Source organism: Nelumbo lutea, chromosome 2, assembly GCF_056320005.1.
Source record: "Nelumbo lutea isolate HS-2025 chromosome 2, American lotus-T2T, whole genome shotgun sequence".
NCBI classification, from domain to species: Eukaryota; Viridiplantae; Streptophyta; class Magnoliopsida; order Proteales; family Nelumbonaceae; genus Nelumbo; species Nelumbo lutea.
Window position 1 is genome coordinate 14535749 of NC_142685.1, and position 17181 is coordinate 14552929.

The following is a 17181-nucleotide window of genomic DNA, read 5'->3' on the forward strand; positions in this document are numbered from 1 at the left end:
TGTCGGGTCTCTTCTTCTCCCTCTTTGGTTCCTCTTCCTGTTCTGGTTGTAGACCCCCTTCCCGTAGCTCCCACTCCTACTGCAGATGCATATCATATGCCGGTTACTACAGAGAGGCCGCCAATTACTCAAGTGTATACTCGCAGAAGTGCTCCGGCTCCTCCTCCACTTCAGCACCCGTCGACAGATCCCGCTACTGCTCCTTCTCCCTCAGATCTTCATCTCCCTATTGCTTTGCGGAAAGGTAAACGTACTTGTACTTCTCATCCCATTTCAGACTATTTTTCCACTACTCACCTTTCTGCTTCCCATTGCAAGTTTCTATCATTACTCTCTTTGGTTCCCATTCCCAAGACTGTACAGGAAGCCCTTGCCTCTCCAGGGTGGCGACAAACCATGGAATAAGAACTCTCTACTCTACAACATAATCATACATGGGAACTTACCACCCTTCCTCCTGGTAAGCACACTGTTGGGTGTAAATGGGTCTATACAGTGAAGCATCTTCCTGATGGCAGTGTGGAACGATTGAAGGCACGGTTAGTGACCAAGGGCTATTCTCAGTTATATGGTGTGGACTATATGGAAACATTCTCTCCTGTGGCTAAAATTGGTTCAAATCGGGTGTTGATCTCATTGGCTACTATGTATGATTGGCCTCTCCTACAACTTGACATCAAAAATGCCTTCCTACATGGTGATCTTGTTGAGGAGGTGTATATGGAGCAACCACCAGGGTTTTTTGCTCAAGGGGAGGTTGGTAAGGTGTGCAGGCTCAAAAAGGCAATCTATGGACTGAAACAATCTCCTCGTGCATGGTTCGGCAGGTTCAGTGAAGTGGTGAAGGCCTTTGGGATGAACAGTGTCAGGTTGATCATTCTGTGTTTAGCTATAACTCGAAAGATGAAAAAATCTTGCTAGTCGTGTATGTGGATGATATTGTCATAACTGGAAGTGACAGCAATGGAATTGACAGGCTGAAATTTTTCTTACAGGACCACTTCAATACGAAAGATCTGGGGAAGCTAAAGTATTTCTTAGGAATAGAAGTTGCAAGGTCAAAATAGGGGATCAACCTATATCAGAGGAAATATGTTCTTGATCTACTTGAAGAAACAGGGTTGTTAGGTGCTAAACCAGCAGAGACTCCTATGGAACTCAATGCCAAGTTAAGTGTGGATGTAGGTGAAGAGTTTGATGATCCTGGAAGATACAGAAGGTTGGTGGGAAAGTTGAACTACCTGACCATTACCCGACCAGATATATCATTTGTTGTGAGTGTGGTGAGTCAATTTATGCAACATCCCCGGGTTCCTCACTGGGAAGCTGTTCGGAGAATTGTTAGGTACCTAAAGGGTGCTCCAGGTCGTGGTTTGTTATACCAAAAAGGATGACCTCTTGAAATAGTAGGGTACACAAATGCTGATTGGGCTGGCTCTATATCAGACAGGAGGTCAACCACATGGTATTGTACCTTCCTGGGTTGCAATCTTGTAACTTGGAAGAGCAAGAAGCAAACAGTGGTGGCAAGAAGTAGTGCAGAAGTAGAGTACAGGGCTATGGCCCATACCACATGTGAACTAGTATGGCTGAAGAACCTACAACAGGAGATGGGTTTCTCAATTGACAAACCCATGAAACTATACTGTGATAACCAAGTTGTTGTTCACATCTCATCCAATCCTATCTTCCATGAAAGAACTAAACATATTGAGGTGGATTGTCACTTTGTGAGAGAGAAAGTGATAAGTGGGGTAATAACTACATCTCATGTGAGCTTAGGAAATCAGTGGGTAGATATCTTCACAAAAGGATTGTCTCGGGGAAGAATAGATTACATTTGTAACAAGCTGGGACTATATGATATATACTCTCCATCTTGAGGGGGTGTTAGAATGCTCGAGTCAGGGGTATTTTGGTCATTCAAGTGTATCTTATTGAAAGTGAAATGTCTATTGTATCTGAGTTTAAGTTATGTGTCCCATCTTCTATGAGGGACAAAATTGTCTTTCTTGTAACTCAAGTTTTTAATGAATAAAAGTCAAGTGGGTCGGCTAGGAGAGGTCAGTTTGTACATCCTCTCTTCTAGTCTGGCCGAATACTTTTCTCCTCTCCTTCTTCTTCTTCTTTCTCTTTTCTTTCTTCTTTCTTCTTCTCTACTTTGACCTAGAAACAACTAGGGTTTATTCACAACCCCAATAGATTGCATACAAGATGATGCTCCATAATATTCTAACATTTTTGCCACCGGATACCTTTGGTCACAATGGAAATATTTCTAAGGGATATTAGATCATTCTGAATATTGAAAATAACAAAAAGAAAAAGAAAAAAGGGACATGAGATAAGTAGGAATAATGAGCATGACCTTGCCCCCTTTAGATAGATATCAAGACTTACAAGAAGACAACTTTCGATCCATTCTTTCTAAAACTGGTTACCAAATAGTCATAGCATCACATCTTGCACTTAATGGCATTCCCAAATACCTTGTGGAGAGTGTCCCCACTTTGCACCCAGACACCCTTGACGAATCTTACACTTCCACCCCTGTCCTACTCCAAATATCTCAATCTTCTGCAAGTTTACCTTCAGCCCCAATACCGCCTCAAACAAATCAAAATGCTGCAAAATGTCTCCACATTCTCCTTAGTTACTTCTCAGAAAAACAAAGTATCATCTGCAAACTGATTAAAGTTATATCTCCAATCCCGTTGCCAACTTGATACCCATTGAAAATCCCACCCTCCATCGCTCTCTCCACCATTTTAACTTATGTCCCCACCACCAAACAAAGTGTCATCTTGCACACTACCCAACCTTCCCCACTCAAAAATGTTGTTACAAATCATTTCAACTTTCTCTTCATTCACCTTCCCCAACAAAAAAAATGAATAACATAACTTTTTTTCTTTGCACAATTCTTGTACTTCACTTATTCTACTACTTAATGCCCAAATTTGTCCTATGGATTATGGATAGCTGAAAATATTTTAATAATAAAGAAAAAAGAATTTTGTATACTCCTGCACCTCAGTGCTAAATGCCCACTTTACAATGTGCCTTTGCACCACTTATCTACTTTACATGATATAATGCCCACAGGTGGGGCAATCTGATTGCAGGCATTTGACAAGTTGGAAGATGCAAGCTTTGAGAAGGGAAAGGTTGTATGGACTACAGAGCTTGCTGCCCATGGCTGTGTTTTGGTGTGTGAGGAGGGAGAGCTGGAGAGGAATGCCCAAATCTTTGATAATAGCATCTCCAATGAGCATGTGGTTCTTCGAAAAATCAAAGGAATTTTCTTTTTGTTTTCTTAGAGTAAGAGGCAAAGTATACTTGTATTTCCAAGAGATGGGAGATAGAATTCACAAAAGTATGACAGACTGATTAGTAATCACATCATTACAGTGTGAAAGCTAGTTACAAAAAGGAGTCTGTAGATGTACCTACAGCTTTAGCCCAAGAGAAATTCTTGGCAGTCATGTTGTGGATAATCTCACTATTCTGGGAGGCCTTGTTCTCCAACACCCTGTTGTTTCTTTCCATCCAAATAGCCTACAATATAGCTGCAGGAATCATGTACCAGAGAGGCCTCCTGTTGCTGGATAGTCCTTCTAGGTGCCAGTTTCCAAGAAAGCAGAGACAGAGAGAGGGAAAAAAACCCAGTTTAGGTGAAGGTCTTCCAGAATATGAGACAACATGAGTCTGCTTCTAGGACAATGGAGGAACAGGTGGTCAGCAGTCTCAGCATTTGAGATGCAGAGAGGGCAGTCAACAGAAGTAATGGTAATGTCTCTTCTAATCAGCTTGTCCTTGGTAAGTGGTTTACCTAAAGCTGCAGTCCAAACCATAAAAGCAACTTTGGAGGGAACATTCCAGGCCCAAACAGATTTATAAGGGAAAGGATGTCTGTTGAGACAGAATTGTTGCCTCATGGATTTCGGGAAACTCTCTCAACTCTTTTTGAAAGGAGGGTGAAAATCGTAGGCAATCCGACTCACTGCTCCAGGGCGGAAGCCTTGTGCATCAAGCCCGTCATTAGGCACCGAGCGAAAAGTGATGTGGGAATACAAGGAAATCTCAGATGTGCAGAATCGAAAATTTTCCAATTCTTTCTTGGTTGGACCAACCCAACCGGTGATTTCCGTCATCTTGAATTGGGAGAGCAAGAACCAGTCTCTCTATGCGGAGTAAGCTCCCTTCTCCTTGAACTCTGAAACCTTCTCCCTCCCCGTGTCCATTAGCGCTCCTATCCAGAGCGAAGAGAAGGCGAAAAAGCGCCGCCGAAGCAGCATGAGCAGGCTTCTATTGCTACGCAACAATAGAGCAGGATAGCATTTTGCGCCCACATGTTTGAATTTATTGGTAAAAAGCTCGCTTGTTATACGGGATCCGACGCACCAACCAACTAGCTCCTTTCTCCGCCTTGGCTAGCAACCTAACTAGAAGAAGTTCTCGCCGTTTTCCAAGCCGGCTTTGCTAGCTTTTCAATGGTTACAAAGGAGAACTTTCCGAACTCAATCAACTCAATGCAAAAAACACGTGCAATAAACACCCTTCTTATCCCATTCCTGTCTACAGTCTTCTGAGTCAAGAACAGGCTAGAATTGATGCAAGTATAAACATTTCTGAAAGCCACTCAATCTCCCATTGCCCAGCTTCGGGGCTATTCCCTGGAGGAAGTGGGGAAGGACCTTCTGGATGCCTTTCCAAACTGCTCTGTTGGTAGTTTGAGCAGCAGGATTTGAGTCCTAGCCCCCATTTGTAGTGCCATATTAGCAGCAACAGTGTTTTAAAAGCACAAGGCACAGGGGTCAATTTACGCCCAAGGTACAAGGTGCAAGGTGAGGCGTGCGCCTTTTTGAAGCAAGGCGCAAAAATTAAAAAAAGGCCAAAAAATCAAAAAAATGTCAAAAAATTCAAAAAAATATTAAGTATAATATTAATAAAAAATATAAATTTAAATTTTAAAATAAATATTTTAAAAAGGTAAAAAGCCTACTATCTAAAATTTAAATACATAAACATAACGTGTAAAGCATATTTAAATGAGAATTTAAAAATAAAATCAAACATATAAAACATTTTCAAGCATGTAAAACCCACAATCTCTTTTTTTTCCTCAATTGCATTACTTCAAGTAGCTAATGTGATGTAAACCATATTGCATTCCTCATTTACGAGCCGCTTTTGTACCACGCCTCTCAAGGCAAACCCTGACATGGACTTGTTTGGGCTTGCCTCGAGGGGTGTCGCACGAGGGTCTAGGAGCTGAGCCCCCGGCCCAGCCACTAGGTTCAAGAAAAGCAAAAAAGCATCAAATTTTCAAAAGGCGAATGCTTAGGCTGAGGCACAAGGTGCACTAGGCATGCACCTTTTGAAAGCGTTATGCCTAGGACCTAGGCAAAGCGCATACCCTAAAATGTGCCTCGCTTGTGCGCCTAGGCGCGCCTTTTAAATCACTGAGCAACAATTATCTGTTTCCACCAAATAGAAAGTTCAGCCAAGAATCTCCAAATTGCTTTGGATAGAGTGCTTTTGATAAGGGTTACCCCCCTCCCAAGAGATATCTGGCCTTCCAAGAGGAGAATTGTTTAAGGCATTTCTCATACGCAGGATCCCAGAGAGAGGTTGATGATCTTTTAACTGCCAGAAGCAGGCCCACATATGTGATTGGCAGCTTAGAAGTCTTACACCCAAGAATCAGTGCATACCTATGAAAATCAAGAATCTTGCCAACCGGAATTAGGGAGCTATTCTCAAGGTTAAATTTAAGCCTGGAAACAACCTCAAACCACCGTAGCCAAAAAAGGAAAGAACAGCCCTACAATTGATCTTCACAGTCCACACACCTCTAGCAGACAGTTTTATCTAAAAGCAGGTTTCTTGGCACCCAGAAACATCACTGATGGATTCTACTTCTTGATATTCTTGTGAAAGATCCATAAAGTAAGGTGCAACACTGGCTGAATGGATCTCAAATTGCCAGCAAACAACAAACTGGAAACAAGGCCTCCTTATTCCTTAACTTTTTCGTCCACCACAGAAGGAAAAGAAATAAAAAACCAGATCTTACCTGATCAGAGTTTCTTCAGATTTGGCTAGTCCCAGACTCCCAGTACTCCAAGAGAGAACAGAGGAGAAGAAGATCCCATAGGTTATGGGAAACCAGTGTTGTAAACTTGGACTGGACTGGATGGTTGGACCATGATAACCAGGACTGGCAGACATTCTGTATTTTTGGAGCCCCAATTTTTTAAAATTCGGAGAAACCAAATGATCCCTGTCAAAAAATGGTGACAACTGTCTGGGTTTCAATGACCTAGCCAATTTTCACTAACCCAAACAGGTAATTAATTTATCCGAAATTATAAAATGACAACAACAAGATTTGAATCTCTGACCTCTTCCTTGTGTATAATAACACCTCTTCTTCGTGCCTGAGGCATTTGGAAGCCCTTGCACTTTTGTTGCGTCTCTGGCTTTTAAAGTACTGCCCTTGGATTTTTGAATCAATGAGCTCCAATAATCTGTGGAATGCTTCGATCAATTGTCCTGATAGCCCTAAGAGAAATTGTAGAACATGCTCTAGTATATGGCACACTTCCCAAAGAAGGTAGGGAGGGACTTCGACTATCTTTTCAAATTTTCTGGATGCTAACCCAGATGGCAGTCACAACACCATAGTAAATACCTGTATCTTTCAATTGTTAAATGCATATTTCTAGTTGTCTATTTAAAATTAATTATGGAAAAACGTGTATAGTTGCTATAAGTTTCACTTTGTCATCATTATTCTGGATTATTTCTTTGTATTTGTTCAATCCTATATAGTAGTCCTATTTCAAAAAGAAAAAAAAGGGAACTCTGTTGTATTTATCAATACATTACCTTCTCAAAAAGAAATCCTAAGTAGTAATTTCATTTCCCTTGCAGCATGCTGGTGTGCATGATGACAAAGGAGACCCCAAGATTAAGGATCATTATGGCAGCGCTCTGACTGCAAGGTATTCACTTTTAAATACTGCCCCTTTCTGAACATTTTTGAAGGTGCTGTAATTGAGAGGTAAAGGCCTCTATGAAATATAGGATATCATCTACAAATTGTGAAATGCAAATCCTAGACCCATTGTTATAAATTTCAAAGCCCGAGAGGAAGTTTCCATCCATGGCCTTGTTTGTGAGGACAGCTAAAGCTTCTGTAACACAGATAAAGAGAAGAAGGGAAAGCAGATCTCCTTGTCGCAGCTCCCTCAAACTTTTGAAGAATCCTGTTGGAGTACCGTTTAGAAGAATAGAGAACTTGGGTGTAGAGACGCAGACATTGATCCAATTTCTCCTCTTGCCAGCATGATCAAAAGCTTTTTCCAAGTTCAGCTTACACAACACTCCTAGCTTTCCCAACTTAATTCTAGTATCAAAGACTGGCTATGTGGAAACCATCTAGCATAAGTCTCCCAGGGATAAAAGCTCCATGGGTGTGAGAAATAACGCTACGGAGGAACCTCTTGAGTTTGGCAGCCAGGATCTTTGCTAGAATCTTATAGAAGCTGCCAACTAAACTGATGAGCCTGAAGTCATTGATGTCAATCGCCCCTCCCATCTTTAGGATAAGCACAATAAGAGTGTTGTTTAGACTTCTCTCTAAAGATCCATTTTAATGGAAGTTTACAAATGCATTTAATAAATCATCTTTAATAGTAATGTCCCAACAGCAATTGAAAAATCTCATGTTGAAGCCATCATAACCTGGGGCCTTGTCCCCATCAAAAGTTTTGATCGCTTCCCACACTTGTTCAGACTTCAGAGAACAAAGCTTCAAGGGCACGTTGTTGGGCTGAGGTAAGCTACTTACATTGCAAACCATCCAAAGTTGGCCTCTTTAACTGCTTCCTCTTTATAAAGATTTTCGTAGAACTGCACTACCATTTGTTTTACATCATCCAAATCATGAGTCACTCTGTCATTGAGCTTGATTTTTGTAATGGTGTTTGTCCTAGCTCTAGCATTCACCAATTTGGGGAAGAAGGCACTGTTTTTTTTTTTTTTTGAGCAAAGGCAAAGTACAATTGTATTAATGTAAAAGTCCTTTGTACAAAGAGAAGCTGTACATAACAATCCAGAAGGACCTCAAAAAAGGGTTATCCTCAAAAAATTACAATCAAAAGTAACCTCTTTAAAGTTGGTATGTATAGACAACCAATTTCTAACAAAACCTAAAGCCATATTGACGACTTCTGCTTCAGTAGAAGATTTGAGATCAAAAACCCTACTATTCCTTTCTGTCCATACCGCCCAGCAAATCTTTCCTTTTTTGAGTCATCCCTTGGATCTGCCAAGCCTCCAGGCAAGGTATAACTGAGGCAGGCATCACCAACTTAACTTCAAACTACTTAAGAAGTTGTTCCAGATCTCAGTGACAAAATTGCAATGTAAAAACAGATGGTTGGCTGATTCTGTATTCACACCGTAGAAGCTGCACCTCAGGTCACTACAGTTATAACCTTTCTTCACCAACATCTCTTTGGAGAGACGCTTCTCTAAAGCTGCCACCCATACAAAAAACATGACTTTTAAGGGTGCCACTGTCCCCCAAATAGCCCGGCTAGGGAAGAGGGCTTCAAAACCTCCCACTACGGAGCTGTATTAGGATTTTATTGAAAACTCCCCATTTCCACACTAGAGAATCCTCGGATTGCAGATTCAAACCCTGAGACTGAAGTAAAACTAGAAGATTTCCAACCTGATGAATCTCCCAGTCATTAAAGTCCCTTCTAAAGGCTGGAACCCAGCATATAGCATTGTCCCTCTTCACAAAAGTACCAGCAACCATTGCCTCTTTTCTCTTTATCTTCTGCCAAACTGAATAGGGTGGGATACAGCTCCTTAAGAGATCTCTCCCCAGTCCAGGGATCCAACCAAAACCTGATCCTTCTCCCATTCCCTATTTTGAAACCAATTCCCCTTCTGAACATGTTTGAAGCTCTGCAAATTCCTTTCCACAGACTACACCCATAGGTCAGCAGGAGTGGACCACTTCCCCAACCACTGTCATCCATCCCATATTTTTCTGCTATTATTTTTCCTCCAGAGGTTGTCAGGTTCAGCAGCAAACCTCCACAGCCAACTTCCTAGCAAAGCTAGGTTGAAATATTTTAAGCTCCTTATCCACAACCCCCCTTGAGATAGGGGTTTACAAATTTGACCCCAGTTTAAAAAATGGTATTTGTGTGAGTCCTTCCAGCCCACCCACAAAAAATCTTTCATCTTTCTTTCTGAAACCTCCACCACCTCCAAGAGGGATTGGAAGAAGGCACTGTTATTGTCACCCTCTTTTAGCCACTTCACCCAAGCTCTTTGTCTCCATTTACTCTTTATAAGCAATTTCATCAAACTCTTCTTGGAGTTTGCTTTGGCCAAACTCTCCTCTAAGGAGATGCTTCCTTGTTCTTCTTTTCTATCTATCTTTTTAATAGTCCTTAAGCAAGCCTCCTTTTGTCTATGAAAGGGGGGAGTAAGCTGGGCTATGTCTAAGGCTTGAGGTTTCCTCCTAAACTTTGCAGCTTCTTGGCAAAAATATGGCAGCTGTTGCCCTGAAAATTAAAAGAGACTCACCATTCTTGGATCTTTGCCAAGAAAACTTCCTCCTCCAACCAATTGTTTTGCAAACCAAAAGGGACCACAAGCTCGGAAGAGAAAACCTCCCATCACAAAGTAGAGGAGAGTGATTGAACAGAATCTTGGGAGGGATTCTTGAAGAGAGGCCAGAAAGTGTCCCTCCCAATCAGAAAAAATGAGAAATCCATCCAGCTGAACTAGGTAGGGTTGGCTTGGTTATTAGTCCAAGAAAATTTGGCTCCAATAACTGGAAGGTCGAGCAGATCATGCTGGTTGGCAACAGCAGCAAATTCTCCCATTGCTTTTGTTAGTTCAGAGTTATCCCTCTTGTCCCCTCCTATGCACCAAGGGAGGGGCCATCCAGAAATGGTATCATCAAGTTCCTCTCAAAGTAAATGACACCTTCTGTTTTCATTCAACCCATACACTAAGGTAATTAGGCAGTGAAAACCATCATCAAGTTCAACTTCAATAGAAACAGAGAACTCCCCAATCCAGTGAGAAATTTTCTTTTTTTTTATCCCAAATGATCATGAGACCCTTGGCTCAACCCACAGCTGGTTTAGCAAGCCAATCAAAAGATCTGCTGTCCCATATGCTACAGACATGAGCAAGCAATGGCTGCTGAAGCTTTGCCTCTTGCAAGTGCAGAATATCTAGCTTCCAATTTTGAAGAAAAGACAAATAACCATTCTATGTGGGCTCATGGACAACCCTTCAACATTCCAAGAGATTACTATGTGGACTTGAAGATTGAGTCTCACCTCTCCTCTTGCTCCTGGCCACTAAAACCCCAGGTGAGATGGAGGGTCTCTTTGGTCTTCTTCTTACTCCTCTTTTTCCCTCCAGCATTCTTCTACCCCTTGTCAAGTAGCATTCTACGTTCAATAGCAATAAGCAACCTCTTGACTTCGTCTTCTAGGCCATTGAAGGAGACCCTTAGGAAATCACCAAAGGTAACAAATTTGGATGATGCCCAACTTGAGAGGCAACGACTGTCATTCAGTTCCGGTGACTACTACTTTCACAAAAATTTAGTTTTCCATCTTCAAGTTCTTCTTCCCTTCCAATCAAAGAGTGATCGTGGATCTCGACTAAGCAATATGAAGTTGTTTCACGATCATCTACTACCAGTAGAGTGATATCTAGGGGCTTGGCTACTTCAACTGTCCCTAGAGGGTGCGTTATACGACTGCCATTGAATAGGAGGCCACCTAAAATTCCGTAGTTCACCAGCAGAGAAGCCTCTAAATCTAAAATTGGTGTTTTCATGGGATAAGCCCATAGGTCGCCTTCCTTTTTCAGTGCTTCTATAATCATCCATGCCACTTTCTCTCATCCCCAAGGCTTGCACAGGTTTCTCTATGATCACAATCCTTGCTGGTCTAGGAATCATCATTGAAACAAACTAAGGACTGAGTGATATAATTTTTTATTTGGGCCACGGTTGGTCTCTGGCTGGTCAATCAAGTGCTCCTTTATCTCCAGCTCTGAGAATACCTATTTTTGAACTGATTAGATGCTTGCTCAGGTTGAGTATGGCTTTTTTCATCTTGTCTGTTGGGTTGGTCCACTTGTCTAGGTGGAGGGACAAGCAGATAGATAGGAGTTTGCATGTTAGCTAACATCTCTACTAAACATCCAGAGAGATCAGCTTTTTTGGCTCAACTTTATGGATTTGAAAAGCTTGATTCAAGCAGACATCTCTAAAATTATGATCTTCATTATGGACGATATCGAATGTAGCCACATATGCCAACACCTCACCACACATGTAAGGCCATCGCATTCGTGAGTCCCCTCAATTAGTGCCTTCAATCTTCCCCAACACCAGTCGATCAGATCTTGCAAGAATTTCAAGTGGCTATTTGTGCTAGGCAACATGCACATCATCTCAGGATTTAGAACTGATTAAGCAAGCCTCGTCCTTGGAGGCTTAGAGCATCTAGTGGTCTCAAGGAGGCTATTTGGGAGCTAGCGATCTAAGGGGACTTTTTCCAACCAAATTGAAAGTTCCTACAAAGTTTTTCCAACTGCTATTTTGATAAGTCTAGGAATATCTCCTTGACAAGAGATCTTCCTTCATTCACACCCATTCGCAAGTACTAAGTTCTTGGGGCTATCATTAGTTTCGACAAAACAACCACAAGCGCCGCCAATTACTCGAATGACTGTTGAGCACAAAGGTTCAAAGGTAGGCCAAAGACCCTCATACCCTGGCATCAGCAGGTTTACATTTTCCCCTTTGATGGGCTTCTCCCACCAAGTGATTTGTACTTCTTTTCCTTATAACCTCCAGGATCCTTTTGAGAGGGATTTTGAGGTTTCATTTTGGAGAATATAAAGAGAAAACTATCTTTAAAAAATTGTTTCATCCTTAATCCACTAGCCAGTCTCCAAGTTCAAATATCCCAACAACAGACTTCGACCGAACATAGGGAATTGTCCAACCAAATAGTTCTTAAGAAATTTTTCTTTAGCATAGACACTATCCTGGTTAATGCTGATAACAATTTTGTTGTCCCAATACCAAAGAGAGGCGATGCCTTCAATTGGCCAAAAATCTGGAGGATCCTTCTTCTAGTAAAGATTCTTCAAGTCTTCAACCTTGTCTTCAAGAGGTTTTTGCTTCAGCGGGGTTTACAAGGGGTGACGATCTTGTAGGTAGTATCATCTTCTTAAGCTTGTCACTTTCTTGCATTTGACACATAATGACAGGGCAAACCAGATTGAAGTTAGTCACCAGTGTCAAACACTAGAGTGCAAAGCTTTTGGTCTTGGCAGAAAGTGAACAAGGAAGTTAAATGTGTGAATCACAACAGATTTTTTGACAAGGATACCTTATTTGCTTTTTGACTTTGTACTTTGTATTGCCCGATTGAGGTGTATATGAACTACACTTTTGTCTATAATATAATACATTACAATACCTTTTATCAAAAAAAATAATACATTACAATAGTCCTATGAATAATTGTGCCCTTGTTGCTCATGGCCTAGAAAGTGAATTAGCCAAACAGTTTACCCAATGAAATGTGGCCTCAAATTCCCTTGGCAGCATTTTTAACTCCTTCAACATATACCTTTGTTCCAGAAACCTTTGTTGTTTTCTCTCATCCAACCCACCGCTACCTTTAAGTCTCCTTCCACTATGATATTCCGGATTTGCATGTTCCTCCCTACCCTTAATCCTTGCAATACTTCCATTAATTTCGTCCTCGAAGAATCACCAAATCCCATTGGTCCCAAGAACAAGGCAATAATTTTCTGCTTGCATCCCTAAAAGCTCTTCTGATACCCAATGGTCCTAGAGCAATTATCTTCTTGTGCTTCATTACTTTGCAATTGGATGGTTGCCACTCCTTTGGTGAGAGAAAGTAAAGTATCGTATTGTATGGCATTGAAAATAGCATTCACAAGTATAGCTGTGTAAAATAACTGTACAGCTCATAAATATAGAGATGATCAGAAGTTTCTGTCATAAAACTCTCCAAGAAAACAAAATTTAGTGTGAAAAGTAAGCATGATAGTGTATCTTTTTGGGCTGAACCTGAACCGCAAACAAGGAATGAAGCAGAGTGTTGGACAGTCAAGAAACAACATGTCCAGAAAATGGGTGTGGCAGAAATGTGAATGCTAAGATGGATGAGTAGAAAAACTAGAAAGGATATGATCAGAAACGAAATCACTGTAGGAACTTAGGAGTAGCTCCTATAGGTGATAAAATTAGAGAAAGTAGATTAAGATGGTTTGGTCATGTGCATAGATACCAACAGAGGCACCTGTAAGGAGAAGTGATTTGTTACAAGTTGAAGGGGCTAGAAGCGCAAGGGGTAGACCAAAAAGGACATGGTAGAAGCAGTACGAAATTACTTAAGTGCCAATAATTTAACAATGTATATGGCATTAAACAGAATGGACTAGCGAAACAGGAGTCATGTAGCCAACCCCCTATAGTTGGGATAAGGCTTGGATGATGATGATGATAGTCATCTCTTTGTTTTCAAAAAATCTGATATTTCTTTCCATCCACAGGAACCAACAAATTGCCACTGGAATATTAAATAACACAGTAAAATTATCCTCAAACCACATATCTTATTCCTCCATATGCCCCATAAATAAGCTGTTAGTAGTGTTTTAAAAGCAAGATGTGCAGCTGAAGCACAAGAGATTCCTAGAGACTGAGGTATTCAAGGTCAGGGAAGTGCCTGAATGAACTGATGTGCCATTTTTGTGAAAGAAAAAATGAACGAAAAACTTAATATACAATAATATGCAAATCTAACTTATGAAAAAAACAAAATATATCAAAAAGCCTTCTTCAATTGTTTAAGACTATCATGCTGTTAACACAATGGTGGTAGCCTTGTATGTTAAAGTCTTAAATAAGCTAAACAATTTAACCTTTGAACATCATAGGTGCACCCTACAATATAGCTATGTATTCAACATTAAATTCAAGGTGAACTTACCAACAAGATGAGAGCCGTGAGGCATGCCTTGGTTCAGACAAGGCACAAACCACAAAATGACCCCTTCCTGTGAGCCTAAGGATGCCCAAGGCAAGCCTTTTAAAAATGTCCAATAGGTAAATTTTCTGAGAGGGATTTTGGATCTTAATAGATGTTAGGGTTTGGCACTCTTATCCCCTAGTACTTGTTCTCCAATAAATGGCTATAGCTTAGCTTTTCAGCAATCAACAATAGGTGACATACATACTCATGGTCATAATTAGTCCACTTCCCTTCTCTTGCTACTAAAATTTCTTAGATGCTACCTAAGTTTTCCATTAACTCATCCATGAAATTTATCAGCCAATGACACTAATACCTAGTCATCAGAAAGGGAAACCATAGAAAATATTTTTATTGACAAATTAGGCAATTGAGAAAAGGAGGTTTTTGCAAGCCTTTCCAACCTATTTTCATGTGCCAAATTCTCACTTCTGCAATAGACCTCCTGTTCTCAGTCTACATTGCTCTATCACTTTTTCGGTTCCTCTACCTGTAATTCTAACACAACAGTTATACTGTAGAACCATACAAGTCTCAATGCTCAAGGTAAATCACACAACTGATTCCAAGTGGTAATTATGAACCTTAACCCTTGAGAGAAAACTCAACCTCTTTACCTTCTCAATATGCTCATTTCTGCTGCATGCCTCTTCATCTCTCAGCCCCCACTATTATATCTCCTTTACCACTAATTTTAATAGAACACCTTTGTCATATAACTCTTTAAGCATCAAGGCAAATCCACCCACCGACTCAAGTGATGATTTTGATTTTGATAACAAGCTTCAACTAGGTTCTAGTATGAGTACATTAAGTTTCAACTAGGTTCTAGCATGATTTTGATTTTAGGGTCAGCTACATGAATACTGTTTTTCCACTGCACTCTATAAAGAGACAAAACTGATATTAACATTCACGACATAAATTTGGTGAACATAAAAAAGAAACTTTAAACAATATTTAAAATGTTAGACTAGAGCACCACCATGATGTTCACAATATGTTTGTTTTAACATTGACAACCTTAGGAAATCATAAAACTTGGCCAAAGAGCACCATATACCAGAAGGAACACTTTTCTTGCTTATGCAATATCTTCATTGAAGCAAAAAATAGTTATAAATAGATTTGGTTAAAAAAGAGGGCAAAGAGTATACTTCAATACCCAGACTAACATCAATATTCCCAACCTTTTTGAACCATGTATATAAACCCCAAGTGTTCAAACTAAAACTTACTGGGAAGAATAAAGTAAAGTGTCATGAAAGAGCTAGAAAACACAACCAAATATCAAAAATTAGTCAGAAGCAACAGAGAGAATAGCAACTCTCCAATAAACAAACTTTGGCAACCAATAGTAAAACCCCCATATACTCATCAAAAAAATAAAAAATAGTAAAATCCCCACAGACCAAAAGTAAATAAATAAAAGAAGTCAAGAGTTCCTTTACAAAGCATACTTACTTCAGCTTGCACAAAAATGTCGTTGGCTTCTTCAACCTGTTCTCAATCCTGTCACCGCTCAAAAATGTAGTGGTTCTTCGCTCTCCCATTCGAGAGCCCACAATTGATCCATGCCCTTTCATTCCAGACGACAACATTTGTGTCTTATGCAACACAGTGTTCTGAGACTCCTTTAATTGCTGCCTATGCTTCTCTTCCTGCCTCTGCTTTTCATACTCCCTCTTCTTACGCAACCTTCTCTCTTCTTCTGTCTCAACTCGCCCAGCAGGCCCATTGGGTTTTCCTGGGGGCACGGGAGCAGCAGACGCCTTCTGTTGCTTAGGTGGAATAGCATGTCTGGAATGTCCTGCCTCACGCCAACCAACACCATTGGCGTCTTTGGGCCCCCCTCTGTCGTGCCCATGCCCGTGACCATCAGGTCCACTTTCTTTCCCCTGATTTGGTGGAGCAGAGGACGGAGGTGGCGGTGGAGGTGGTGGAAGTGAAGGAGGGGGCAGTGGCGGAGGAGGCGGAGGAATTGAAGAATTGGGAGGAGGTGACGAAGGAGGAGGAGGTAGTGGTGGAGGCATTGGCGGTGGTGGAACTGAATGAGGATGAAACTGGGAATACTGAGAGGACGGGTAGTACATAGGAGGCTGCGGAGGCTGTGGTTGAGAGTTTATGGAAGACGATGGAATTGGAGGAGGAGGCGGAGGCTGATATGAAGATTGTGGCGGAGGTGGCGGAGGCTGATACGGGTACTGCTGATGTGGTGGCGGTTGCTGCGGTTGTTGTTGAGGCCTGGAAGGGCCGTAATGGTGGGAAGAAGAAGGGTACCCGCCATGATGAATATTCGAATTGGGGTGTATCTGATTATAATTCGGTGGATAAGAAGCGGAAGGCACCGATGGCTGAGATCCAGGTGGACCGCTGAATCCCCGATTTTGAGGATACTGAGTTCCTCGTGGTTGTGGAGGTGGTGGAAGAGCGTTCTGGTTCGGTGGAGGAAATGAAGACTGAGGAGGGAACGGCCTGAATGACGCCATGCCTGACTACTCGCTCTGTATATCTCTACAGATAGGTATTGTAGATTGGTCAATTGGTTTAATTAATTGAATTTCTGGTAATGACAGTGTCTCTAAGAACAAAATCTGAATCGGCTAAAACCCTACCTTTATTAGAGAGGATAAAAGATGTCTTTCCTCTTTATTATGAGTCTTGGTTTGGCTTTTACGAAAACCCTAGAAATAAAAATCTTTGCAAATATTTTCCCCTTTTAAGGTATTGGTTCTGATTGAAGACCGCTAAATCAAGTTCAAGATGGGGAGGGACTCTGTAAGTGATATTTCTAGTCCGAGCCGGAGAAATTCAAGCTTTGACTTTTAAGCAGCTGGCGTCCGGAAGGACTAAGAGAGAAAGAAGGCTTACCGGCGGAAGCTAGCAGCGGCCGATAAGTGACTTATAATTTGTTCCCGAGGTCTGACTCTGTCTTCGTCGTCGGACTCGGATCGGTGTGTTCGGAGAAAGAGAAAAGGAGTCGACGAATTGAGCTTTCCTTTTTAGTTTTTACTGCTCGGAGTCGCACGTGCCGGGAGCCCAT

The 17181-nt window shown here is 41.2% G+C and overlaps 1 protein-coding gene across 3 annotated transcripts in view; it reads right to left on the reverse strand.

Moving 5' to 3' along the window:
- The window catches only part of ELF7 (hydroxyproline-rich glycoprotein family protein), a 50248-nt gene extending 33067 nt beyond the window's left edge, over positions 1-17181 (reverse strand). Inside the window, exons 1-2 of one of the 3 annotated variants that reach the window (XM_088970515.1) lie at positions 17010-17181; positions 15603-16652 (exon numbers count right to left, since the gene is read on the reverse strand). In XM_088970515.1, coding sequence (XP_088826641.1) covers positions 15603-16627 — 1025 coding nt within the window. In that variant the 5' untranslated portion in view covers positions 16628-16652; positions 17010-17181. Of the gene's footprint in view, positions 1-15602 lie in introns of all 3 variants that reach the window. The other 2 variants (XM_088970516.1, XM_088970514.1) reach the window with 2 other exon arrangements.